General features: G+C 42.9%; 1 protein-coding gene across 3 annotated transcripts in view; it reads left to right on the forward strand.

Annotated features, from left to right (window-relative positions):
* The window catches only part of ACOT11 (acyl-CoA thioesterase 11), a 151,609-nt gene that overhangs the window by 111,620 nt on the left and 12,075 nt on the right, over positions 1 to 27,914 (forward strand). For 2 of the 3 annotated variants that reach the window (XM_053243603.1, XM_053243605.1), the window contains 8 exons: positions 3,424 to 3,474; positions 6,500 to 6,560; positions 8,880 to 8,981; positions 11,663 to 11,798; positions 14,395 to 14,551; positions 17,537 to 17,656; positions 18,325 to 18,469; positions 23,384 to 23,439. In XM_053243603.1, coding sequence (XP_053099578.1) covers positions 3,424 to 3,474; positions 6,500 to 6,560; positions 8,880 to 8,981; positions 11,663 to 11,798; positions 14,395 to 14,551; positions 17,537 to 17,656; positions 18,325 to 18,469; positions 23,384 to 23,439 — 828 coding nt within the window. The remainder of the gene's footprint in view (positions 1 to 3,423; positions 3,475 to 6,499; positions 6,561 to 8,879; positions 8,982 to 11,662; positions 11,799 to 14,394; positions 14,552 to 17,536; positions 17,657 to 18,324; positions 18,470 to 23,383; positions 23,440 to 27,914) is intronic. The other variant, XM_053243604.1, reaches the window with a different exon arrangement.

Genomic DNA, 27,914 nt, shown 5'->3' on the forward strand with positions numbered 1-27,914 from the left:
ACATTTGGTGCACTAAACGGATATACCCAGCACTTCTTCCTTTACTCCAGAGCCACATCTAAATGGGCCCTTAACTGTTCTGCTGCCAGGTGAGTGGTGTGTCACCAGGCAGGAATTTCTTGGTGATACACTAAGTTTTTAATAGGCAAACCAACCCAAGAACAGAGAACAAAAAGTCTGGTCAATACAAATTATGCTGGGGATTTACAAAATAGCAGGTGCTCATAATCAAATCTTTTACATTTGTGTCCAAAGTTGGGAAATAAAAGGCTAGTTGAGCAAGCATAGCAGATTTCCAGGAGAAATAAAAGGTGCAGAAGTCTTGCCTGAATTTATTCTCAAACTAACTTAAGCCAATTAGGCAGCCTTTGTGTATCCCATCCTAGATATAGTTGAATTAAACCAGATCATGTAACTTTTGGATATATTGTAACTCTGGCTAGCTTTGACAGTGAATGTGAAAGAGAACAGGATACGCACACAGAAGAACAAATAGCTAACCATGGCAAACCTCTAGCACTGTGCTTGAAAGAGAACCACAGAGCTAGCATATTCCAAACTAAGTATACTTGTACAGATGGAATGCATAAGCTGGTCTGACACCTGCATGTATATTTCACCACCTAAAGTTTTTAATGATGATGTATTCCGCCCCCCACCCCCCGCCATTCTTCCATGCAACTTGGGGCAGCACACTGGTCCCTCTTCGCACTGCAGCAGCCCTGTGTCCTACATAGGTTTGGCCGAGAGATGGTTATTGGCTCAGGTTCACTCAAGTATGCTTAATGGATGAGTTGTGTTTTAAACTTGAATCATTCTCTGTACATCACACTGCTTCTTTTTACAGTAAATGATAAAATACAGGGGTGCAAATCCCCCCAAGTATTTTGAGGAGTCTCCCCTCACTTTGCCAAACTCCCCTGCTGTTGTATTCTATCTTGCAATCTTTTATGTTTTGTTAATTAGAAGTTTGTCCCAATGGGGATCCTGTAGATAGTGTGGGGGGTGGAGTCAGAAAGAAAAGGGAGGGAGAAGGAGGAAAAATGGATTTGTTTCTGAATAAAGCTTAGTTAAACAAATGTAAGATTGCTTTGAGTTTGTGAGAGAAGCAGCTATAGAACACCTGTCAAAGCGAATAACTCATCTATCCTACCCAAAAGTGTCTTTGCTCCCCCCCGCCCTCAGTTTAAGTGAGGAGTTCCTTCTAAGCTTTCCCTCTATCTGCACCACTGATAAAATGGAGGTAAGACGAGAAGCACAATGCACTCTTTCTGCTCCTGTTCTTATTATGTGCAAGGCTGTATCCAGATTGCCACTTTCCTCACTGCTGGTTGCACAAGGTAGTACTTGACTATGGAAGATGGTACCACAAAAAGTATGATGTTTGCATGGGACTTTGCGCAATATTGAGTCATTTAGACTCTGTTGCCCATACTGACCTTGCTAATCCGCTGACTTGCCATTTAGAGTAGTGAGGTCATAATAGGAAAGATCACTGGCAAATGCCAATGTAGTGTGCAGAAAGGGTAATGTGAGCAAATTGTGTTGAGGACAGGAAAGGAAAATGAACCAGCTCAGTGTCAGATTGTGACTAAATTAATCAATGACATGCTCACATTAGAATATTATGTGCAGTTCCGGTCAGCCTATCTCAGAAAGCATAGTGTAGAACTGAAGAAGGTACAGAAAACTAAAATGATCAGGGAGTTGGAACATGTTTTCTATGAAAAAAGGCTGAAGTTGCTGGGGCCTTCTAGTTAAGAGAAAAAAATTATTGAAAGGGCCACATGATAGTGGTATATAACATTATGGACTGTGTGGAGAAACTGAATAGAAAGATTCTCTCAAAATAGATACCCAAGGATAGGAATTGATTTGGACAGCCCATGAGTTCATAATAAACAAAATGTGCTACTTTTTCATATAATGCATAAACTCTTTGTTTTGCGGTGGTGGTGCTGGTGAACTCATATTTACTGACTGACTTTGTAAGCTCCCTTGAGAATCTATTTAGACTAGAATGGCAGTGTATACACTTGAAAAAAATCAACTTGAGACATCTATTGCTGCAGAATGTTCTGATAGCTACTTCTTAAGATGTCCTTTTAAAAAGGAATTTGACAATTTCATGAAGAACAGATCAGTCACTGGCTATAAGAACACTTTCACACATGAGGCTTAAGTGTCTCTTGCTCCAATTGGTTTGTAATGTAGAGATGTGTAACCTTGTCTAGAATCTTCTCCATAGTCCTCTATGGATGCTATTTGTCTCTTGTGGATAGTTCCCATTGCCACTACTGACTGTATCTCTCCCTAGGCAAATAACATTCAAGGGGAGATATATTTGTTGGGACCTTGATGTAATGGTTTAAAAAGCCCCACTCCACTTGCTGTGGTCCCAATTCTGATTGTCCCTCCAGGCTTTATAGTTTAAAATAATGAACATACAAGAGTCAATAATTAACATCCTATGTAGTTCATTCTAAGAACAGAACCTTTGTATTCAGAGGCAGTGTAGTTCTGAGATAGATAGGAATTAGCTTCCCATCTGACTGGCTCATGCTGGAAACAAAATTCTGGACTAGATGGGCCTCTTGGTCTGTTCCAGCAAGGCAGTACTTAGGTTCTCATGATCACCTTGTGGACTGGTCCATGCTGGAAGAACACAATAAAACTCTTCCCGTTGGTTTCATCTAGTCTTATTTGTAACAAGCACACTGTACCCAGCTTTGCTTAGGCTTTTGTGGCTATACCTGCTGTATATCCATCCGTCCGTCTGTGTGGGGAGGTTGTTGGGGTCCCTGGTACCCTATGTTACTTGTAGGATCCTAGGAAGCCGCTTTGCCAAGTTTGGTCCTGATAGCTCAGAGCATGTGGGAATGTATAGGGAACAGACATTAGGGGGTGGTTTTGGGGGTTCCAGGTATTGTTGGGGTTCCCAGGTACCCTATGTTACTCGTCAGGTCATGGGAACTCGCTTTGCCAAGTTCAGTCCCAATAGCTCAAAGGGTGTGGGAATCTATAGGAGACAGACAGACAAACATTCAACTTTATTTATATAGATACGGAATATAATACTAAAGTGCTGAAGAACTCTGGTTTTGTGTTTTGAACTAGTAGGAAATATGGACCCCACCTAATGGTATTCATGTTTTAAGCATATGCTGCTTCTTCTCCCATGTGAATATGAAATGTCTACTTACTACAAGTGGTCCAGTACTATTCAGTTGTATTAACCTAGTGGATTACTTGCTTGGTGACTTAGACATTTAGCATGTGGAAATCCTGTAATATAAAAACACTGGGACTGAATGGAAACTCTTTTATGCTAGTTTTGTTACCTCTGAAAGTGTACCTTTATATTCTAATGGGTGACTTATTCATCCATATTTTGCTTTCTTTCCTCCCACCTCTTTGTATTAGACAGCTGCATATAGAGTCTCCCTGGTACCCTTGTGGGAAGAACGAAGCCTGGTACGAGCTCTTTGTGGTACAAATGTTTACAGCAATAGACTAGATTGCTGATCTCCTAACCCACTGATGTCCTGAGATACTAGTGTTAATTAACCTAACTGACACAGTGCTCAGAATGTACCTACTAGCCTGCTTTCCTGTGCACAGAGGCAATTCTTAAGCCTTAAAACGTTCACTTTCTGCAGCTTGCAGATATTTCTTCCATCTAGATTATAGACACCAGACAAACTAACTCTTCAGGAGGTGAACACATGACTATGAAATTAATGTGTGAAAAATGAAGGCTTGCTTAGTCCATCTGCTGTTCTGGCTGCTAGAAAACAAGCAGTTGCCAGCTGAAGAGCTCATTTGTATAGGAGTGATTGAATTTTCTTCATAGTACTGAATAGATTTCATTTGGGGTGTGTGTGTGTGTGTGTAAATGTCTAAAATGTCAAGAGGGTTCATTAGGAGGTTTTTGGACCCCAATGGTTCTTCAGTTGTATGTTCTAACCCCAAATGAAGAATGTATCATACCACAGAGAAGATTTGGGTTCTGCTAGGCACCAGAATGAAGAATGCTTTTCAAAATTTGGTTTGTGTTCACTGCATTTAGATTCCTATGTGCAAAGTAAATGGGAATTTTAAAGCTTCATTGAATCAGATCATCCAGAAAATCTGGTTCTGCGCAACTCTTCAGTAATTGCTCTTCCGTCAAGTCATGCTTTATATCTACCATATGAATGCATTCCCTGATCGTTGAGTGACAATGTAACCTAGTCCCATGGTAATATGCAGAGGAGACAGTAATTCCTTGGTTATGCATGGGTAATGCAGAAATGGTCACACAAAGTGTCAAATCTGTCAAGCAAACACCCTTTTCCATCCCTGCAATCAGTATAAATTAAACAAAAAGTAATTTTTTGGTCTGCATATTAGTGTTAGCCTGAAGGAAGATAAATTGTGTGAGTCACTGCTGCAGTCTTGTGCCCAAGTACCTGGGAGTAAGTAAGTAAGCCTCATTGTACAGAGTGGGCTTTACATCTGATAACATGTGAAGTGCTGCATAAGAGCCTGCTCAGAAGGTAACTTGCTTTGTACTAGATTTGGCTAAATTCTTCAGCAGTGATCGCTTGAGATTTTGAATGCTGGCTGCTTCCTTGAGAAGCAAAACTACTTTGAGGTTCAACGCACACTTGCTGCATAGAGTGAGTCCTGCACAGTGCTTGTGTTTCTTTTTGTAAACTGATGGGCTGTTTAGCCTGTCAAGCACCTGAATCGTTTTTATTGCCGTCACCTTCCTGGTTTGGTTTCTTAATTGTTCTGTCCAGTTGACATTTGTCATCAAACTACTGACACCTCTTAACTAGAAGAAAACTGATCCAAGAGCTTCTTCAAGTCTTCGGTTTATGTGCTTTGAAGCAAACTGATTTGGAATAGCGGTAGTAAATTGTTCTGTTGATCTGAAGGGAAGAAAAAACCCACTTGTCCCATTTCAAAGACTTGAAGGACCTGACACAGAGATATGCACTTTGGTGGTTGATCTTACTTGTGTACCTTTTACTTCAAAGTGCCTTCACTACAAAATAATTAGCTTGTCTGCATATATCCTCTGAAATTATAGTCTCTGATGATGTGAAAGGGAAGATATGTGTTAAAGAAAATGGGCTAGCAGGTGAATCTTTGCTTGCTATCTCTGCGTAGTGATACAGTATATGATCTGCCCTCTGTGCATTTACAACTTTTGAGTGTTATCAAAAATTTGAGGTTGGTCTGCCTATCAGAATTTGAGTCTGTCTGTTGGAACAAATTTCATGTTGGGTTTTATCAGCAAACACACTGCTTGGTGGTACAAGTTCTTGTACCATAAATAGAATCTTGTTATCGGGCACTTAATACTGATTTCATGCCATACACATTCAATAAACCCATAGCAAGAGGATGGTTGGGTAGTAAGATTGCACTATTCAATAGCCATTTTAGGGCATGTTGAATGTCCGGAGCATGATATTTTGTTTCTTGGGCTGGGGCTGACTTGGTGGCTGCTTATGGTAAGTCTAACAGCAATGACAAGAAAGGAAATATTGCATTTTGATCTTCCTGCATAGCATCTTTCAAAGTGGGTGCCCTACAACTGGAGTTCTTTACTAGGAAGCTGAAAGGTGGGAGAAAGATGTACTGTTACTCTTGAGAGCTTTCATTAAAGCGGAGCGTCTCTAAACCCAAGCAGGTACCCTTTTGAGGGGCTGCACATCCTTTTTTTTAAAACTGTGTAGTAGAGATGATTAAATGTGTATTTAGCCAAGAGTGAAATCTTTTCTATATGCCCTTTCTGATGAACTGGAAAACTAGATGAGGTCTGGGTTGTCTGAGCCATCCATTTGGGTCCGGTGGGTGGGTGGGTGAGAAACTAATTTCCATCCCATAAATCTTCTCTACACTGCTCTGGTGCTGCGTCCCAACCTTTTCATGAACTGTCCAGGTGACCTAGCTTGCAACCCTCCAGAATTAATCTGGTTATATGACAGCCATAAGAATAGCCCTGCTGGATCAGGCCCAAGGCCTATCTAGTACATCATCCTGTTTCACACAGTGGCCCACCAGATACCTCTGAGAAACCCACAGGCAAGAGGTGAGGGCATGCCCCCACTCTTGCTGTTGCTCCCCTGTATTTAGAAGCATCTTGCCTCTGAGGCTTGAGGTGTTCTCTTGCCACCAAACCAGTAGCCATTGATAGACTTGTCCTCCATGACTTTGTCTAAGCCCCTTTTTAAAGCCATCCAAGCTAGTGTCCATCCCATGACAGAAAATTCCATAAATTATGTGCTGTGTGAAAAAGTACTTCATTTTTTTGTTCCTAAATTTCCTTACCTTCAGTTTCATGGGATGACCCCTGGTTCTAGTGTTGAGGGGGAGAAAATGTTCTCTGTCCACGCATAGTCTATGCATGGATTTCTCCATGCATGAAAAATTTCCTCCATAGGGGAACCATAGAATATCTTCTGATTACATTTTAATGTGTTTGTTTTTCTGGTCCCCCCTCTAGTGTCGGGCAGGTTGTCAATATCAAAGCAAAAGTGAACCGAGCGTTTAACTCCAGCATGGAGGTTTGTATGCATATTATCTTGGCAGAGTTTGGGTGGTAATCTTATGTATCTATTTCAGTGATTGTTATCAGAAATGATGGGGCATAGTTTGCACACATCAGCCCTCAGTAAACAGACCCTTCTCAAAATACTGTGTAGGCATCACCCAAGTTCTGTTTTTTGAATAGACAATGCAAATAGTTTAGGGGAACGGTTGGTGTAGAAGGACTTGAGGAGGAAGAGGCAGAGAAAGGGACTGAAAGTCTTACAGGAGCAATGTGATGACATTTTTGTACCATGTACCTCCAGCTCTACCTTTAGGGGAGGGGCATTTCTATGCTTTGCTATAGAAGTAAATCTTAGTTGCAAGTTTACTTCAGGGTTTCCTGCTACAGCTCTACCCTGTGAACCACTTAAAGCAGTTTTGAGGACCCCTAGCATTTGGAACAAAATAAAACTAATTTCAGGGCAGAGGACATTTTGAATAGTCTCTGTCTTACTTGCCTTCCTATTTATTTAATTAAAACACTGCATCCCATCTTTCTGGGGCAGGGGAGAAGTCATTTATGACAGGTCACACAATCTATAAGGTACAGTAACTATTAAAATGATCATAAAATCAAATGGAAGATGAAACAGCCAGAAACAGCCAATAACAGCAACAAGAAAATTTAAAAAATTGAAGCATACAGTCTCTGAGCAGCAATTAATAAAACTAGGAACAGTAAAAAGGAAATAATAGAACCACTCCATAAAGCTTGAGTAGACTGTGCAGACTTCATCTGGAGCAGGGATTCTCAAACTTGGGTCCTCAGGTGTTATTGGACTTCAACTCCCATAATCCCCAGCCTCAGTGGCCTTTGCTTGAGGATTATGGGAGTTGAAGTCCAATAACACCTGAGAATCCAAGTTTGAGAATCATTGATCTAGAGGATAGCAAAGATGGTCCCAAGCTCTAAAACTGGAGAAGACACAGAGCTCTAGCTCTATAACTGGAGAATTGCAGAAATACTCCCTCTCTGCTAGCAACTCAACTAGTTTCTGAAGCTGGGAACATCTGGAAAATGCCTCCTGTTGGATAGATTCGGGTAGGCATTTTGGGTTGCAAAGTTGTGCTGTTCATATCAAGGTCTATTCTAAGGAGGGGAACTTGCAGAAAATCAGGCATCTGGCTCGGCTCTACTTGCCAGACACTGGATTGTGCTGAAGCCAAAAGCTCAGTATCTCTGTGGTCCCATTTACTTTAGCGAAGTTTTCCTGAAGCACATTACAGTCAATGTGCCAAAATTGTACCTGGCCTTTTGGATGTGACAAAGACTTGCATCTTTGTTCTGAACTTGGCCATACTGAGTGCAACATCAGAACTGGCACACATTCTGTTAGCATAGTGTGTTACATTTCCATTGGCACTTGTGCCAATTACAGGGCCCTTAATCCAGATCAGAACTATGGCTGAGGCAAAGGGTTAAACCCCATTCTCCAGTCCCTAAAACATGATCTCACTCCTGACTGGGCCTTCCACAGCTATTCAGGCTTTAATAAAATAAAAATGGAAGCCTCCAATTGTGCTTAATAAAGTGTGTTTAAATCTCGAAGAGAAAGTAAGATTTGCCACCAATATCCTATAACCTACCTCTTCCTTCAAAGCCAATGTCCTGTGTATATGGCTTGCATATCTTCAAATTATCCTTCAGCAGCAAGCAGTTTTGGGAAGGGTTGGGATGGAAGGGCAGACATAGTTCTTAAAAACAAAAACAAAAACCCTAAAAGTAGCCCTGGAAGCTGGAAACTGTATTCTGCAGGGCCCTGTCAGGCAGTATTCTTTTTCTCTTCCTTAATTCTGGTTGCTAGTCCTTTTTTGTAATAATCCACAGAACAAGTGCCTATCCAAGCCCAAAGGCACCCTGATTCCCGCTCCTTTTGTTTGTGCCTTGGCTTTCTTTGTTGGGGAAGGGAACAGGCTGATCCGAGGGATGTCTGGTTTTCATTTTGTTGCCCCAGGGAACAAACTTTTGTGATTCGTGTATTTAGGAGAGCAGCAGTACATAGAATGCAATAATCACACTGCCTGTTATTCTTTAAATATTCAGAAGTATGAAGTGCCAAACCAGAGCTAAAAACTAGAGCAACCCACAGAGCTATTGTACAAATGGAAGTCCTTCAGGTGCCACAAAGTATTCTTTTGAGGAAGGAAATGTATCCAACTCTTTCAAATGTTTTGGGTTTTTTTGGAATGAAAATGGCTCCTCTCCCTCCTCTCCCCACCGTTTCTCTCTCTTTTAGTTGAAGTCTTTTCATTTGGTATTTCTCCTCCCCCCACTCCTGGTGAACTGTTTCTAGGTTGGTGTACAGGTCAGCTATGAAGATCTGTGCAACGGAGAGCAATGGAACGTTTGCAAGGCATATGCAACGTTTGTTGCACAAAGCAAGTCAAATGCTAAGGTAAGCATGGATCCCAGAGAGTTAAATACATGCAGTTCCTTGGATATTAGGAAACAATGACATTGTTATTCCATTCCTCTGCTTCTGCCTCTTAAGCATTTCTCTGTAGTTTGTTGTACTCTCTGTTTGAAGAATGCACAAAGGCTCCTATTGAGTGCTCTTCTCTGGCTGTTGTATCTTGGTCCTTAACATCTATTTATATAATAACCTTTATATAATAACCTTTATGTTTATTTCTTTCAGTTTAGTATAGTATGTTCTTAGTGCAGATCTGCAGATGTTTAATTTGAAATGTTGAGCTTGGTGCACAAAGTATTTTAACTTGTGCATGACTTATAAGCTGATCTAGAATTCCTCAACAGATGAATAAAAACAAAATAACTTTATATACAAATCAGTACAGGCTAAGCTATGATTCCAACATATCTTCAATTTGTTGGAATTGATTGGCTTGGTGGCATCTGAACTTGCACTGATTCTGCAATGTCTGGAGGTTATACTGAAGCTGGTCTTGTGGTAGCAAGCATGACTTGTCCCCTTAGCTAAGCAGGGTCTGTCCTGGTTGCATTTGAATGGGAGACTACAAGTGTGAGCTCTGTAAGATATTCCCCTTACGGGATGGAGCCGCTCTGGGGAGACCATCTAGGTTCCAAGTTCCCTCCCTGGCATCTCCAAGATAGGGCTGAGAGAGATTCCTGCCTGCAACCTTGGAGAAGCTGCTGCCAGTCTGTGAAGACAATACTGAGCTAGATGGACCAATGGTCTAACTCAGTATATGGCAGCTTCTTATGTTCCTAGTTCCTATGTCTGTTCTCTGGCTCCTACATTCATTTTTTGGTTGGCTCCTAGAAACAAAGAAAATTTGTCAAGGCCTGCCTTACTGGATTGACAGGAGAAGCCACTGCCAGTCAGTGTAGAGACAATAATGAGCTAGATGGTTTGGCTCAGTATATGGCAGCTTCCTATGTTCCTGTGCTGTTCTAGGCACACTTGGGCTTTTTAAAACTCAGTGGAATGACTTAGTAAATATTAGCTTTGGGCCAGTGTTCAGGGCTGAATCAAAACAGGTCGCTTGAGCTGGATTCAGCCCAGTTTTTAAGGTGTGCTGCTTAACCATCCATCTGATTGCTGTGGCAGCCACACAGCAATCTGGAGGTCGGGGAAATGAAGCCCAGCCTCCAGGAACTGCACAGTGTACCACGTGAGCAGTGCGGTGCACTGTGGAAATGTTAAAGGCCGGGCCACTCCTTCCCCCATCCTCTATTGTTAAAATGGCTGCTGGCAACCCAAAAGGAGCTGCTGGCAGTCTGGCTGCTTATACGACCAGGAGGTGAGGGAGGAGGCTGTGTGCACCTCCTACCTCACTTTTAGCCTGGATGGAAAACCTGGGCTACCTGGCAGAGGAGTGCCGGGATCGGGACCGATCCCGGCAGTTCTCACAAGCAGCTCTGCCTTGTTAGGGCTGCGTTAGCCCAGGTAGAGGTAGTCGTGAGAACGACCTCACTGTATTGTTGATGGGTGCTTCTCTTCTCACTATAAGCAAAGGTGATGGGGGCGGGGGGAGGGCTGGCAAATAGTGCCCAGTGGTTTGGCCTGTAGCACAGTGATTTACCAGTCCAAAGCCCCAAACTGAAATGAAGGCTGCTCTGAAGACAGAGGTGGGCCTTGGATTCAGAAAGAACTGCTTCATATAGAGTTAGTAAATATGCATAGCATCGGGCTGTGACGTTCTTTCTGTGGCTGGGTTGGAGCACATCAGACTTTAGGTAGAAGCCTTCATGACTGACTGAATGCTCTTCTCTCCCCTTCAAAAATGTCTACGCTTCCTGGCACCTAGTACGGAGTACAGAGAAGTTGCTTTTGGAATGGAGGAGCATTCAGTCATGTGAACTTCTACCTATTGTCTGAAGGGTGCAGCCCAGCAAGAAGTTTGCCACCTCTGTGAGGACCAGGTCTGCTTCATAAAAGAGTACTGTTACCAAGGGGATTGATTTTTCCCACTTGTAGAGAACATGGAAGTCTTACATGAAGAGTTTGCAGGAAAGTGGGGAGTCAATACATGTGAGAAATACGGTTACTGTAGTGTACGGGCCATACATATTTACCCATATACAGTAACTCTTTCAGGGGGGTGTTGCATTTGGGAAACTCAAATGCATCTCATGGCTAATTCTTTTTATAACTGTTTGTGATGAAAGCAGAGTGATTCAGTTTCATGCCCCTTCTTAAACACATCTATTACGCACTAAAATATTTGTTGAAAATGCGACATCATTTGGTTGGGGAGAAGTATAAGTTGTTTGGAGGTTCTGTGCAGTCTCATTCAAGCTTCCTAATAGTCTTACTATTTGTGTAACAGAAGATAGATTGTGTTTCTTTGGTGGTTCATTGAGTGTCTGCTGGTTGCTAGTACGTTTGCAAAAAATGTGTGAATGGGGAGAGAGTGAACTGCAGAGCATGGTTACATGAAAGTTGTAGAATGAGTAAAATGTGACTGTGCAACGCTTTGGGTGATTGTGTAAATTAGCCCTGAAGTTCTTGGGTTAAAAGCTGAGCAGGTGTCTAGTTTAGTCATTGGACTGCTTCCAGCAGGACCAGAATGGAGAAACTGAGGGCACTTAAAACCATCAAAAGGTTTGCTCTGACGGTATATTTGTGTGTGCTCTTTTTCTTACACCTAGATCACGTTAAAGCCTCTGGTGCCTCAAACAGAAGAGGAAAAGACAGAATATAGCATTGCTGCTGAACGCCGCCGGATGAGATTGGCTCACACAGATACAATCAAAGGCCTTGTCACTAACGGCCCTGTGCAATCAGGTAGAGTAGCCTGTGGGCTCTTTTCTGGTGCTCTTGTTTAAGGGCAAAGATTGTCTGGTACACGAGTGCAACCAGTGTTGAAAATGGCAATGTGTGTACAGGAGCAGGAAGCAAGAACAGGCAGTTAAGACTGCAGAGAGTAGAACCTAGCTGTATATCTAGAAACTTCTTGTCCAGCCATAACTGATGGGCACCTGCAGCAGACTGAGTAATAACTGCATGTTTTTGTAGATACAGCACAATACGTAGGTCTTGCGTTCAAGAGCCCGACTTAGCTGCAACTGCTAATACTGGATCAGTGCCTTGCCCTTTGTCAGCTGGACTGTATTGTGTCTAGCATTCATCAGATGCATGGAATTTAGTATAAGCAAAAGCTGCTCATAAATCATGTGTCAAACGCATTTCCTTTTTGTAGGTGTGGCCAATTGTGACTTCCCACCAAAGGGATAGCATATGCCATATGTGTTTCCAGTCAGAGAACATATGATGTGCATTGGTTTTCCTATGGTTATATTTATGTAAGGCAGTGCTTCCCAAAGCTTTTAATCCCACAGCACACTTATATTAACATGCCCCCGCCCCCCAATACAAACTTTTATTTTATTTTTCCGGTGGCAAAGCCTCTGTGTAATTTATATTTATTTAATAGTCCTAAGGGAGTAGTTCAAGTTCCAGAAGCAGGGGTGTTTACACTCCCTTCTTCTGTGTACCAGGAGGGACAGAGGCCTCCCATGCATTATGGGGCAATTCAGCTCCAAAAGCAGGAAGTTTAAATGTCCCACTCTGGACCTGACTCGAGGTAAGTTAGGGAGGAACACCAGTCTGTGTCCCATCGCGTGCTAGTCTGTCATGGCACACCAGCTGATGTTTGTGTAAAGTGAGAGGGTTGAGGGGAGGATGTAGGCAGGCTCTGCTACCAAGCCAGCTCTTGTCGGTGATCAGTCTCTATGCCTGTTTTGTCCCTGCTCAGAGAATGACTGCATTCCCAGCAGCAGCTGGAGGCTTAGTTAGTGATATTGGTATTATTTATTACATTTATTTCCCACCTCCTCTTTCCATCATGGAACTCAAGGTAATTATGCAAAATGTCCCTAGGTGGTCTCCCATCTTGGTCTGGTCATTGCCTGAATCTGTGTTAGCTTCAGCAAGGTAGCTGTATCATGTGCCCTCAGGTCTATCAATGGCTGCTAGTCTGAGGGCTATAGGCCGCCTCCAGCTTCAGAGGCAAGATGCCTCTAAATACCGTATTTTATGGACTATAAGACTCACTTTTTTCCTCGAAAAATATCCGCCAAAATTCAGGTGCGTCTTATATGTTTTAACAGTTTAATATGCTAAAACTCTGAAAAACTGGATTAAAATTAAGGTGCGTCTTATAGTCCGTAGCGTCTTATAGTCCGTAAAATACGGTACCAGTTGCCTTGCAGGGGAGCAACAGCAGGAGAGAAGGCATGCCCTCAGCTCTTGACTGTGGGCTTCTGGTGGACTACTGTGTGAAACAGGATGCTGGACTAGATAGGCCTTGGGCCTGATCCAGCAGGGCTATTCTTATGTTCTCAGACCATGCCCTGGAATTGGGATATCTATGTGAGTGGCAATAATCTGCAACAGTGGAAGAAGCTACCCAGAATTCCTCATTGTCCTGTTGTTGAATCTGTAAAGAGTCACAAACTAAGGCAATACAAAGTCTTGAATTTCAGACATTCATTGTCCATATTAGACCATCTCAGAAGAGACCGTGTTAGATCAACCCACTTGCTCTCTGATTGATTCTTCATGTATCAGGTCTTGCAAAGCTTTTCTTATTGTAGCTATTACTACCTCTGTTTATGAAATTCAGTTACTAATAAGTACTTGATATTGCAGCAGATGAATCAAATTGAACAAGACTAAATTAGAAGGTTCTACCCAGGAGGAACTTAATTAAGATGGAACCTAGCCTTACTGTCCAAAGACGAAACTGGCAGGTCTGCCATCATATAGCACAGTAGATTCCTTGAGACTCATGATGCTGAGCAAGTGATACACGTGGGCTACTGTACCCAAATTCCTAGTATCTTCCTGCCTAATGTTCCTTAACTTAGACATATCCCACTATAATAAATGATGAAGATCTGTAGCTTTTGGGTGTTGCATGTTTTGATCAACATTAACCATAATGTGTTATCCCTGCAGCAATTCCTATCCTCTTCGCTACCTACCAGATGATGGTCCCTACTCCCTAGCAAATTAGAAAGGGAATGAAAGAAGAGACCTAAGAGTATTCCCAGACTTTGACGATGAAGAAGAATATTTATATACTGCTTTTCAACAAAAGTTTCCAAAGTGGTTTACATAGAGAACAATAAATAAAGATGGATCCCTGTCCCCAAATAGCTCACAGTCTAAAAGGAAACATAAGATAGATACAGCAACAGCCACTGGAGGGATGTTGTGCTAGGGCTGGATAGGGTCAGTTGCTCTCCCCCTTGCTCAATCAAGAGAATGTGCCTCTTTGCTCAGTTAGGAGGGGAAAGTAGTTCATGCAATTTAGGTTTTTCAACAGCCAGGAAAGGATGGTTCACCTCTAGTAAAATGCATCTTATTTTATCAACAGAGCGTGAGAACAGAGAATGTGATGCTGTGGTACCTGCAGAAAAGACCAGAGTGGAGAGTGTGGAGCTAATTCTGCCCCCACATGCCAACCATCAGGGGAATACATTTGGAGGGCAGATCATGGCCTGGATGGAAAATGTAGCCACAATAGCAGCAAGGTAGGCTGCTTCTTCAGGTTCCCCCCACCCCGCCCAAGGGCCAAACTAGATTAAAAGTGGCAGTGCAGTTTCTTTAAAAACAGACCTATCCTAATCTATAAAGCTGGGCTATGCAGTCAAGATAGGGGATTCAATTGAGCAACTAAAGGTGAGTGATGCTAAACCTCCCCAGCACCCGCCGCCTTTTATTCCAGCCTTTCTTCCGGCATAACTGGACTCCAGTTCTGGAAATGGGCCTGGCTGGGAGTAAACACATGATGGGGATAGATTTATTATTTATTTAGCATATTTCTAAATGGACTGACGTGCATTCCTAGGTGGTGTACATAAGTTAAAATACAATATAAAAACAGGATAAAACTATTAAAACAATTATGATATAAAACAGATACGTTAATTAAAAGCCTGAGAAAATGGGTGTGTATTAAGGGTCTTTTTAAAAACAGCCAGTGATGGAGAAATTCTTATTTCAACAGGGAATGCATTCCAAACCTCCCAGGGCAGCCACAGAAAAGGCCCAGTCCCGAGTAGCCACCAAATGAGCTGGTGATAGCCATAACTGGACCTCCCCAGATTGTGTGCATTGCAGTAGTCAAGCCAGGAAGTTACCAGCATATGTACCACTGTTTTAAGGTCATTTTTTCAGCCTTTAAAAGAGTGTGTGCATTGTATTTACTGTTAACCACCTAGAGCCTTAGGCAGTATATAATTAAATAAATACCACCACCCCCTTCCAGAAATGGGCATACCTGTTGTATCAGCCAAAGCTGATTGAGAAGGAAAGCCAGTTTAACACCCCTCACCTGCACAGTCTTCTTGTCCTTAAACTTGCTCTCCTTGGCTCTTCTGCTTTAAACCTCTTCTTCATAGAAGAGGTAGCATTTCTGAAAATGCTGTGTTGACGCTCCTGGGTGTCAACATCCTATTTAAGTAACTAATTCCCTCCGCTCCCCCAAACTACACAGCCACACGCTTCCCAGTAATAATGCACACAACTACGGGCGCCTGCACTATTCACTCTACTAGCCTTTGAATTCCAACTGTTGCACCTGGTGGGCAGGTCACTACATAATTGTTGCATCTTTCACACACCCATCTCTCTAGATTAGTAATTACTGAATCTCCTGGTTCCAGAATCCCTGCCCTCAAAGGAATATCCTTGATGTGAGGGGGATATAAGTTCACTCAGGAATTGCATCTCTTCTAAGGGATCCCTCTTCCTCTGTCCAATGTTCTTCTGCAGCAAGACTCTCTGTTCTCTGTGACAGCAGATGAACTGAATGTAAGAGAAGGGTCGCTCTACTGTATGGATGTGCCCGAATCAGCTTGGGCAGCCATGAGTGGGGCAGAAATTGGTTCCTTTAAAAACCAGGTAAGCAGGTCCTTACCTGCTTCTCGGCTGCCTACTGCTTTTCCAGGTGCAGCACTTGCTTTCCAAAAGGCTGCGTGCTGCTACGGTGCTGCTCCCAGCAGCCTGTGTGGGGTGGCCATGTATGTGCCCCAGATGGTGCAGCTTTAAAGGATGCACACCTTGGCAAGTATGAGCTAGATTCCGAGATGTGAATAAATGATCTCATGGACCAGCTTTAGGAGCACAGAAGTCTGACCTGCTTTTAACTTGGGAGATGAGGGGTCAGAGAAACGTACTGCTAAAACACAGCTAAGGATTAGCCAAGCTTAAAGCACAGATTAAGTTTAACCTCCCATATGTCTGGTCTCCTGGCATAAATCTGTTTTTGCTTGGCTGAAGCTGCACTTGTGTCTTTCTCACTTTTAAACTCTGTACTAGCCATACACTTTTTCAAGCTTAGCGCTATTCTTTTTGAGTACTCTCTTGTAGCAGAATCACACCCCTGCCCCAGTATCCAGCTTTTAACATGCTACAATATGCCCTTGGATTAGCTTTAATTAATATATAGAGAACTCTTCCCCCCCCCCCCCCCCTTTTTCTTGCACAGGTGCTTAAATTGGCCAGATCTTTAACATTTTTTCCTTGACACTTGGTGAGTTTGAGGAAACCCCAGGCTGTATGTGACTCCCTTGTAAACTCTGCCTAAATATGCCCCTATAGTCACCTCTTCCTAATTAAGGTAGAAGGTCCCTAACTTTATGGGGTGTGGGAGGAGGGCATATAATTGGGCATCTAACCATTTGGTCACTGCCCTCCTCTTTGCTATTGCAGAGTCAATGCAAACCTCCCTCTAATGATCCCACAGGATAGAGGAGTCTTCTTGCTGAAACTACATGCATTTGGAGAGGCTGGTGAACAATATCCCTTGTCAAAGGGCATTCCTTATTGGCTGTCAAGGCTGCATTCTGTGGGCTGTCATCTTGTGAGAAGTGGTGCTCTAGTCTTCCCTGACTGCTGCAGAAATGCATTTCCTTATGCAATTCACTCTGTCTTTGAGGCTTGTGTATCTATTCTTTGCCACTTCTCCATGAAGAAGCAGACTCCTGTGTCTGTCTTCGCCAGGGACAGTTTGTTCTAGCACTGGCAGCCTCAGTTCTGGAAGTGTGTTTGTCCAAATCTTTGAACAGTGCCAAGGATTGTCATTCAGTTTATTGCAAAGATAAATGAGCTGCTTTCCTTTAGATGGCACTGTCTTCATTAATTGGATATTCTGGGAATTTGGATTGTGAGTTTGTGGAGAAGAGGGGTAAAAGGGAAGCTTAAATGTGTGCTTCACAACTTGCCCACACTCTGTCACTGGCAGGAATTCCCACTGGGCTCATAGATGGATAGAAGGGTCTTACTTTTAGCAGCAGACCCGAGGAAGTTGAAGCTGGATTCTTGCTGTGTCACGGTAAACGTTAGTTGAGTTGTGAACAGTGCAAATAACCCACTGCTTCTCTTATAGGAAATTAGAATCTAATTAACTGGCGACAGTTGGAGCTATACTATTCTGTAAAGGGCAATGGGGATATGCAAGTCAGCTTTGTTTAATTCTCTGAACACACTCAACTCTGTCTCTCTGTCTTCCCTAGCCGATTGTGCAATGCACACCCCACCCTGAAGACAATTGAAATGTTCCATTTTAGGGGACCATCTCAAGTTGGTGACCGCCTCCTCTTTAAGGCCATTGTTAACAATTCATTTAAGAACAGGTGTGTTTTTTCTCTCTCTCCTGTCCTCTAATGTAATGGGCTTGATTTAGAATTTCAAAGGAACATTACTTCTGTTGTCCTGGACCATTTTCTGTTGAACAGGCAGCTGTAGTTTGTCCTCTAAGCAGTGCTTTGTCTGAGATGAGTGACAGAGTAGTCAAAAACTGAGCATTTTTTTATTATTATTATTATTATTACATTTCTATCCCGCTCTTCCTCCAAGGAGCCCAGAGCAGTGTACTACATAATTGAGTTTCTCTTTCACAACAACCCTGTGACGTAGGTTAGGCTGAGAGAGAAGTGACTGGCCCAGAGTCACCCAGCTAGTTTCATGGCTGAATGGGGATTTGAACTTGGGTCTCCCCGGTCCTAGTCCAGCACTCTAACCACTACACCACGCTGGCTCTTTATGAGATGTCCCCAATGACATGCAAAATTTGCCACTATATCTGATGGGATCGGGATGAGTCAAAAGATAGTGTTCAACTCGGTTCAGGGAATAAATAAAAATTAGCTCATGATGTTTGGAAATTACCTTTTAAAACAAATGCAGGTAATTCACAGTTTCATAAGAAGCTGTGTTAACCAAAAGGCTGTTTTTAGATTGTGACAGTGTTGCCTGTGCTTAAAATTCTGCTGCAACAAAAAAGTCCTGTTTTCCATTCCAGCATGGAGGTTGGGGTGTGTGTAGAGGCCTATCGACATGAAATGGAAGTCAGCCGAAGACACATCAATAGTGCCTTTATGACCTTTGTGGTTCTGAATGAAGAGGGTCAGCCACGCACACTTCCAATGTTGAAACCGGAACCAGGGGTAAGAAACAAACTGAGGCATATTGCTTGGCAAGTGGTGAGCAGTGCTCTTGAATGAGTTTACCCAGTGTTACTAGTTTAATCAAATACAGTCTGAGAAGCATATTTGCCATGGAATGTTTGCTGTCACCTTGAAAACTTGATTCATGTTAGCTTAGAAGCCCAGGAGTCGCTTTGACAGAATACACAATAGCATGTGAACCATTCTAAAGGCACATCTTCATACTGAATGGATAATCCTAGTTCAGTAGGTTTAATTTCCTGCAGCAGAGGATGGTTGTGCACGTAGTTTTAAACTCTCCTGATGAGATTAAAGCTTTCAAGGTTCAAACTAGACATGGAACACAGCTATACAGTATGTATGCTTTCTCTGGGAATTAAAAACAACACCATACTGCCTCAGGAAACTGCAAGTTTGAGTGGAAGAATAGCAGGAAGGGGTTGCTTAACCCTTTCTTCTCTGACCTACTCAAAGTTGCCCCCAGTTGCTTTTCTCTCCATGGGGGAAAAGGGTATGAATACAATAGGAGTAAGGCCATCAGTCAACTTATTCAGAGCCCTGTTGAGATGTCTGAGATGGTTGCCCTGATCTTATAATCTGTTCTTGACAAAAAAGCTCCAGTGTATGGACAGGGCTCCCTAATCTGGAATGGTGTCCATATTAGGTTCAGTGGAAGAAGCTGATTTCCTTGTACTTACATTTTATATGGACAAATCTGATTTTTCTTTAAAAATGAATGAGGTTGGTCTCTGTGTGGAAGAGCTTTGTATAGTAAAGCATGTGGAACTCTGGGTTGGGAGGAATGTTTATGAGACACTATTTTACTTTAAGCATCTCATGCCAAACTGATTGGGACCTATGTGCTTGGTTTTTCTCTCTGCCCAGGCAGAGAGCCCAATCTGGATCATGACTGTGGAGCTGGGGGACTTTGATCCTTTCCCCTCCCCTGCAATCATGTTCTGAATTGGGCCCCAACAGCTGCTTTTGGTCCCAGGAGAGAAGCTCCTTTTGGTGCCAATGGGAGCTTTTCTTCTGGGGCAACTAGCTGTGGGAGAGGGTGATACAAATTATGACTGCCGAGGGGACAAATGGTTAGTGTCCCTCTCCCATCACCATCCTGACCCAGCCCCCCCCCCACTCCCATGCTATCCATGTTAGAAAAATCAAGCACACAGGCTCCAATCTAGGCATGCTATTTAGTTTGGCCCAAAGAGACTTGAGTAACAGTGCTTCAGTGAAGCTACTGGGCCAAAATGACATTGAGTCATTGTTTTCACATGGTGATTATTTGTTCTTCTTGCATCCCCACATGGTGAGATTTGAGACTAGGATGCAGATCTTGTCATCTGGAGAATAGATAGAATAAAACTCACTTTATGGAAAACCATAGGTGGCGGGGGGACCACATTGTGGTAGCTTTATGATATTGGTAATATATGAAGCTGCCTTATTAACCACACCATGGTCCATCTAAGTCAATACTGTGGAAGAACCAGGCTTCTAAGGAAATAACTTACTCATTTTTGAGAGATACAGTATCACATTCTGGTAAGATGGGTAACATTTCTCTGTTGTCCTCTTTCTACAGCTTAAGTCTGAGAAAGAGATGTTAATCTTAAGTTCATAGTTTTCAGTTTCAGTGACCAAAAACATGACAATTAGTTAACACTTCTTTGAAGTTGTGTGTCTACCGTTGGTGGGGAAGGGGAAGACTTGGCTTGCCTTAAATTTGTCAACTGTTGTTGCTCCCCCCGCTTTTTCTTCTAAATTTGCTTTGAAGATAGGAGTCCATGGCCCTCAGTTGCCTATTGTGTGCAGATATTTGTGCTGTTCAGCTTTTAAAACAACCCTTGGGGGATTGCCGTCAGGAACTGAGTGGTATCTGCATCGGCCAGCAAAATCCTCTAAGGTGTGAGGGTGAACATGTCTGGATAAACCAGAAGGGGACAGGGTAGAACCAGGAGCTGAGCAGAAGGAAACACATGGCAGCTTGCCCAATGGGTCAAATGATGGTAAGCAGGATAGCACATGCCAACACCAGGTGAGGGACCTGGCATATAAGTGTCTATATACCAGTGCCAGAAGCCTCTAAGCCAAGATGAGTGAGCAGAAGTACTTGGTTACTAATGAAAACATAGATATAGTGGGTGTAACAGAAACCTGGTGGAATGGTGAGAACCAGTGGGACATGATTATTCCTGGATATAAACTCTATAGAAATGACAGGGAGGGGAGGATTGGGGGAGGAGTGGCACTGTATGTCAAAGAAGGGATAGATTCCAATAAGCTAGAAAACCTAGGTAGACTGGAGTCCTCCAAAGAATCATTATGGGTAACATTATGAGGACTGAAAGGAAATGTGTTGCTAGGGACGTGCTATCGCATTCCAGATCAAAGTGCTGAGAGTGACCTAGAGTTAGAGAAACAGATAAGAGAGGTATGTCAAAGAGAGACAGGGCAGTAATAATGGGTGACTTCAACTACCCACACATAGACTGGGTAAATTCACATTCAGGTAATGACAGGCCAAATTTCTAGACTTGCTAAATGACTGTGCTTTAGTCGCAGAATGAACCAGAGGCATGGCGACTTTCGACTTAATCCTGAGTGGTGCCCAGGACCTGGTGTGAGATGTCAGAGTTGCAGAACCATTGGGTAGCAGTGACCATAGTGTGATCCAATTCAGCATATATGCGAGTGGAGAATTATCAAGGAAGTCCAGCATAGATGCTTTGGACTTCAGAAGAGGAAGCTTCTAAAAAATGAGGGGACTGGTAAGAAGGAAGTTGAAAGGGAAAGTCAGGAGGGTCAAATCACTCCAGAAAGCATGGAACTTATTTAAAACCACAGTACTAGAAGCATAGTTGGAATATATACCAAGAAGGAGGAAAGGTAGCACCAAGTTCAGGCAGACGCCAGCATGGCTAACGAATAGAGTCAGGGAAGCTATAAAAGGGAAGAATACTTCCTTCAGAAAATGGAAGTCCTGCCCAAATGAAGAGAACAGGAAGGAACATAAACTCTGGCAAAAGAAATGCAAGGAGACAATAAGGGATGCAAAGAGAGAGTTCGAGGAGCATATAGCTAGAAGTATCAAGGGGAATAACAAAAACTTCTTTCAGAAGTTACTTTCTATCAGAAGTAGAAAACCTGCCAGGGAGGTGGTTGGACCCTTCGATGATGAGGGTGTGAAAGGAATTATTAAGGATAAGGAGATTGTCGAGAAGCTGAATGAGTTCTTTGCATCTGTCTTCATGGTAGAGGATACTGACCATATACCCTCTCTAGAATTGAGCTTTTCAGGTTTAACAGCTGAGGAACTGGGCCAATTTTACATGACAAGGCAACTGTCTTGAAAACTAAAAATCAACAAATTGCCAGGACCAGATGGCATTCACCCAAGAGTTCTGAAGGAACTCAAATGTGAGATTGCAGATCTCCTTGCAAAAATATATAACTTGTCCCTACAATCAGGATCTATACCAGAGGACTGGAAAGTAACCTATGTGGCTCAGATTTTCAAAAAGGGATCCGGGAAATTACGGGCCGGTCAGCTTTGAAAGGGGCTTAGGCAGATTCATGGTGGACAGGTCTATCAATGGCTACTAGTCTGGTGGCTGTGGGCCATCTCCAGCCTCAAAGGCATGATGCCTCTCAATACCAGTTGCAGGGGAGCAACAGCAGAAGAGAGGGCATGCACATACTTCTTGCTTGTGGTCTCCCCAGAGGCATCTGATGGGCCACTGTGTGAAACAGGAAGCTGAACTAGATGGGCCTTGTGCCTGATCCAGCAGGGCTGTTCTTATGTTCTTAAGTCATGCAAGGAGAGCTGATCTTGTGGTAGCAAGCATGACTTGTCCCCTTAGCTAAGCAGGGTCCGCTCGGTAGCATATGAATGGGAGACTTGATGTGTGAGCACTGTAAGATATTCCCCTTAGGGGATGGAGCCGCTCTGGGAAGAGTAGAAGGTTCCAAGTTCCCTCCCTGGCATCTCCAAGATAGGGCTGAAAGAGGTTCCTGCCTGCAACCTTGGAGAAGCCACTGCCAGTCTGTGAAGACAATGCTGAGCTAGATGGACCAGTGGTCTGACTCAATATATGGCAGCTTCCCATGTTCCTAAATAATCTCTTATAATAAGTTATCCTACTGACTATCTTGGAAATGGGAAATTTAAAAACAATAATCCATGCAATCTTCTTGTACTCCAATTTTGATCCCACCTGATATTTAACTCTATTTCCTTTTTTAGACACCACCCACCCCACCCGGCTTACAATCCAGCACTTCCTTAAAACGTGTCTATGTACCCTACCTTATTCCAGTTGACCCTATTCTCCTTTTACAGTCTTGTCCCTTCTTCCTTGTTGCACTTTGTCTTTATTTTTTAACTGTAAGTCTGTGCAGGGTCTATGTTAGTTTTTTGTACAGCACCTACCAGTTATAGGCCCTTGGTAAGCAAATAGTCATGCATTTAAGGAAATCTTGGTATCCCAAAGGGGCAGTTCTATGTTTGGTGTTCTTTTGATGAACTTTGGTGCCTTATTTTTGGGCTTTGGTAATGGGATTTCTTTGTGGGTTTGAGTGGTTTTTGTCCTTGTTTCCTTTTTGCCAGTTGTCTACATGCCTTTCCAGCTCCTTACCCTAGTATAAATATTGCTGCAGCTGCCTTTTTGTGTACAAGTACAAGAGATGCATGCTTCAAATATATGTTAAATTATCACTATGTAAGTGCTACCGATCATGGTTTGTTCTGGCCCATAGATCTTATTCCAGGATAAACAGGGAAACCTGAACTCTTTTGAGTTCAATCCTGACATCTGGATAGTCCATTAGTTAAGGCTTCATTTTGTTTGCTCTTGTGCATGCTTTATAGTCTTCAAAATGTAACATACTTTTTGTATCTCTCTTTAACAGGATGGAGAAAGACGATTCAAAGAAGCTAGTGCTAGGAAAAAAATTAGATTGGACAGGTAAGTGAAACTTGTCTTATGCTGGAGGCTTCCTAGCATCACTTTTCCCTTTCCCCATAGGCCCCCACTTATAATTGGAAATATAGCATTTTAACTCAGATGATATGTGATTGTGTGTTTTCTTATGGTACATTCCTGGGGTACCATTCGTATTTATATGTAGGAGGCTGAAAGAATTGTGTACAAGGAGGTTTCCTTGTGTACTGGGCCTTCATATTCAGTTGCCTTGTCTCTCTAGTTTTGATCTACAAGTAAATGGATCAGAATGCATAAATGAAAACTGGGCAGTCATGGGATAAGGGGACAGGTTCATGTGTGGATTGGTAAATGGTTGAAGGACAGGAAACAGATGGTAGAAATAAACTGAGTTTGCACAATGAAGAAAGAAGTGAGTCCCCCAGGGTTCTGTACTGGAGCCAGTGCTATTTGATGCAGTCATAAATCGTCTAGAAGTTGGGGTAGGAGCAAAATGGCCAAATTTGCAGATGACACTAGACTATTTAGGGTAGTGAAATACATAACAGATTGTGAGGACCTCCAAAGGGATCTCTCCCGACTGGGTGAATGGGTGACAAAATGGCAAATGCGGTTCAATGTAAGCAAGTGTAAAGTGATGCATATTGGGGCAACCCCCCCCTCCAACCTCACATATACGCTGATGGGATCTGAACTGTCGGTGGCTGACCAGGAGAGAGATCTTGGGGTCATGGTGGACAGCTCGTTGAAAGTTTCGACTCAGAGCGCAGCAGCTGTGAAAAAGGCCAATTCCATAGTAGGGATCATGAGGAAGGGGATTTAAAATGAAATTGCTTATATTATAATGCTTATATTATAATGCCCATATACAAATCTATGGTGTAGCCACATTTGGAGTATTCCATACAGTTCTGGTCACCATATCTTAAGAAGGACATTGTAGAACTGGAAAAGGTGCAGAGGAGAGCAGTCAAGATGTTCAGGGGCCTGGAGCAGCTTCCTTATGAGGCAAGGCTACAGCATCTGCGGCTTTTTAGTTTGGAAAAGAGGCAACTACAGGGAGACATGATGGACACAAATTTACTGGATGCTAGCCGGACTATAGGTTTGGATAGCAAAACTCATCACAGAGGTGGGAAACTAAGGAGGCATATGGGAGAAGTTTGCATGGGAGAAAGGAAAAGCAAGAGACAAGCAATCAGCAAAGACGGTGCAAAGATTTTTTTAAAAAAATCTAATGCCTCCCACCCCCACAACACTCCCTTTGCCCGTTTCTTTGTTCTATTTATAAAACAAACCCTTTTCAGCTCTGTGTTTCATTCTGCTTCAGTTTTTGCCTTGCGGTGACATCAGAGCTCCTTCCAGCTTGCCTCCTGTTATGTCACTAAAACCTCATAGCGTATTTATAGCCTTGTTGTTCGGTTGTCTCTTAATTCATAATTTATTACAGAACACAGACGGAGACCGCATGCATTATCCTTAAGGCCACAGATCTTGGGGCATTAATGCCAGATCAATGCGTTCTCTTGAGAGCCCTTTGAGAAGGCAGGCTTGAGAAGGAATGAAGTACAATGTACACTGTGAGAGTATCACAAGCCTTCCAGATTAAATCGAATGCTTTAACTTAGGGGTTCACAGCTTCTTTTTGCTCTAAGGTCCCCTCCCTTTCTCTGACACTTCTGTTGCTTAGTCATTTGTATGTGTCACTCTCATGGGCCTGCTTGTAAACCGCAGCTACATCACCCTATCAGGAGAGTGTAGCAATCAGAGAGCAGTTTTTTAAAAAAAAAATCTACAGGGTAACCATTTTATCCGAATGGTCTGGGGAATATTCTAAATGTCTGGATAAGTAGGAGTGCTATTTGTGATGAGTGAGGATAAAGTACAGCTCTGTCAGGGGAGGGCAATGTGTATAGATAATTGGAGTTTGGATATTTGGCACTTGATGGAGAAAATTCCCTTCAACTTTCCTATGTGAAGTAGTAGGTGGATGTCTTTCCCTCTGTGGTCAGTTGTTCTTTGACTCCATACATACGCTGCCAAAGTGATGTTTTTGCTTACAATGAAAGACAGATACTTTGAGATTAAAAAATAGTGAATATTCTTATTTCTTTTTTCCTGCAATATTCTGCAGAGAACTGGGTAGATGTAAAACTTTTTATTTATTACTTAACTTTTTTAGACTTGTATCCTGCTTTTCCAACCATAGTTCTCAAAGCAGGTTACAATATTAATAAAAAGCCACAAATAAATTGAAACTTCCATCAGCATCTCTGCAGGAAGGATGCCTGACTAAGGTAGAATGGCTGCAGATGGATCTGGAGGAGATGAGCTAGATGGGAACCAGCCACAGCCAGAGCTCCTTCCTCGCTCGCATGCATGCTTGTGAGATATTAATTCTGACAACCTGCTTACATTGTTTACATCTATTATATTAATTCTCCTGGGTGTGCCTTGGAATGTGTGTCCCAGAGCCCAGCTGATTGGCTGGGCAGCGGACGTGTCCGATTGGCTGAGGCGCACCTAGGAGGATTGGTTGCTGCGGCAGTGGCCCAGCTGTGAGGCCAGAGGTGGTGGGCCCGGCCCGGCTGCAGAGGCAAGGCCCAAGAGGGGGGAAAGAAAGGGGTGCAGAAGTGGCAGTGGGGAGCATAGGTGGCTGGGCCCGGAAGCAGAGACTGGGGCAGAAGTGAGGGGAGAGGTAACCGCCGGCCCCAAAGAGCGTACAGATACTCTGTGCGGGGTCGGCTAGTTATCTAGAATTTTTCTTCCTTATTAAGATTTTTATTTAAGGTTGGGCTTCTTTCATTTTTATCATAGCAGAAATGTGTGGACTCCACATTACTAGTGCAGAGTCTGGAGAGCACAGATACAGGATTCACTTGCACTTTGCATCCCTGCTATTAACTTAACACCTCAAACATTGTCACATGGGACTCGCCTATAGTCAGTGCTTTATCCTAAAATTAATTCTGAAGCATACAAATGTTCCATACCAGATCCATGCACCAGCACTTGGGCTGCTATGTTCCTAGCAGAGATTAGGAAAAATGGTCACAATACCCAGTATTGATGCAACATCCACATTGTCACTGACAGAGCCTGTGTGTGTGCATCTTAGAGGTGAAACGTTGGGGGATACATTGAGAATGGAATAAAAATTGGTACTTTCAGAGGTTGCTTCACATACGGCACTTCAAAGAGAGAATCTCCACACAGGGGAGGAAAAACATGCAGCTATTTTGATGTGATTGTAAATGTTTAGAAGCCACAACTGTATATGTATACTGTACTATCAGCTCTGGGCAGTTCTCAACAACAAAACCAAGACATAATCAATTAAAAACAAAACAATCAAAAACAGTTTTAAAAACCCTGGAAGGCCAGACCAAAGAAGTAAGTTTTTAAGGGCTGTCTTGAAGGCCAGTAATGTTCATAAGCCACATATTTCTTCCACAAGCTAGGAGTGGCTGCAGAGGAGGCCCGATCCTGAGTTGCCACCAGGCAGCTGGAGGCGGACCTCTCCAGATGGTAACCCGGACCTAAGCCTTTCAGGGCTTTAAAGATAACCCACACTTTGTCTTTTGCCCAGAATCATATCAGCAGCCAGTGCAGTTGTTTAAGTACAGACATAATGTGGTCTCTCTGGGTTACCTTGGAGACCAATCTGCCTGCTGCATTATGAACTGAAGTTTCTCTACTATGTACAAAGGCAGCTCAATCAATCAATCTTCTTTATTACGGTCTTAGACCAGCATAAAACCAAAGCAAATGGGAGATATCATAAAAGCAAAACTGTATTAAACTGTAAACATCTACCAATATGGGGGATAGCAAAATGACATAAAAGCAATAGAGATTATAAAACTATTACACTGTATAAAACTGCAAGTCTGCCAATGCAAGGTAAAAGTGAAATCTAAAATCTGAAAAGACTCTGTTAATGAAGACTGGTTATAAAAGGCTATATTAGTATAAAATGCATAGATTTACTATTTTATAAAATACAAGGTAAAAGCAGAACTAAAAAAAATGGGCTAAAAACAGGGAACTGAGTTCAGGCTGAGGCCGTCATCTGTTTAGAATTTGTGCATAGCTATGATGGGGCTGTGATGTAGTTATGATCTGTCCTTGGGCCAAGGCCTGGTGGCTGTCAGGGCCTGGCATATCCTACACGGTGCCATGCAGAACTTGGCATCATTATACGTGAGGGTCAGATCTTCATCCGAAAGCAGCATCATGGTGTAGGAATGGCTTGAACAACCAGGGTACTTAGTAAAGGGCAAAATGAGCTTTGTGCGACTGTCTCTATACAATGGGCAGTAGAGAACATGCTCTACGGTTTCTACCTGCCCAGTGTCACAGGGGCAAAGGCAGCTATGTAGAGTGTGTAGTGGAAGTCAGGCCTGGAGGTTACCAGCTGGTGCACCATTGTTTTGAGTTCATTCTCTTCAAGGAATGGATGCAGCTGCTGAAGCAGCCGAAGCTGATGAAAAGTGCTC

This window comes from Hemicordylus capensis, chromosome 4, assembly GCF_027244095.1.
Source record: "Hemicordylus capensis ecotype Gifberg chromosome 4, rHemCap1.1.pri, whole genome shotgun sequence".
Lineage (NCBI taxonomy): Eukaryota > Metazoa > Chordata > Lepidosauria > Squamata > Cordylidae > Hemicordylus > Hemicordylus capensis.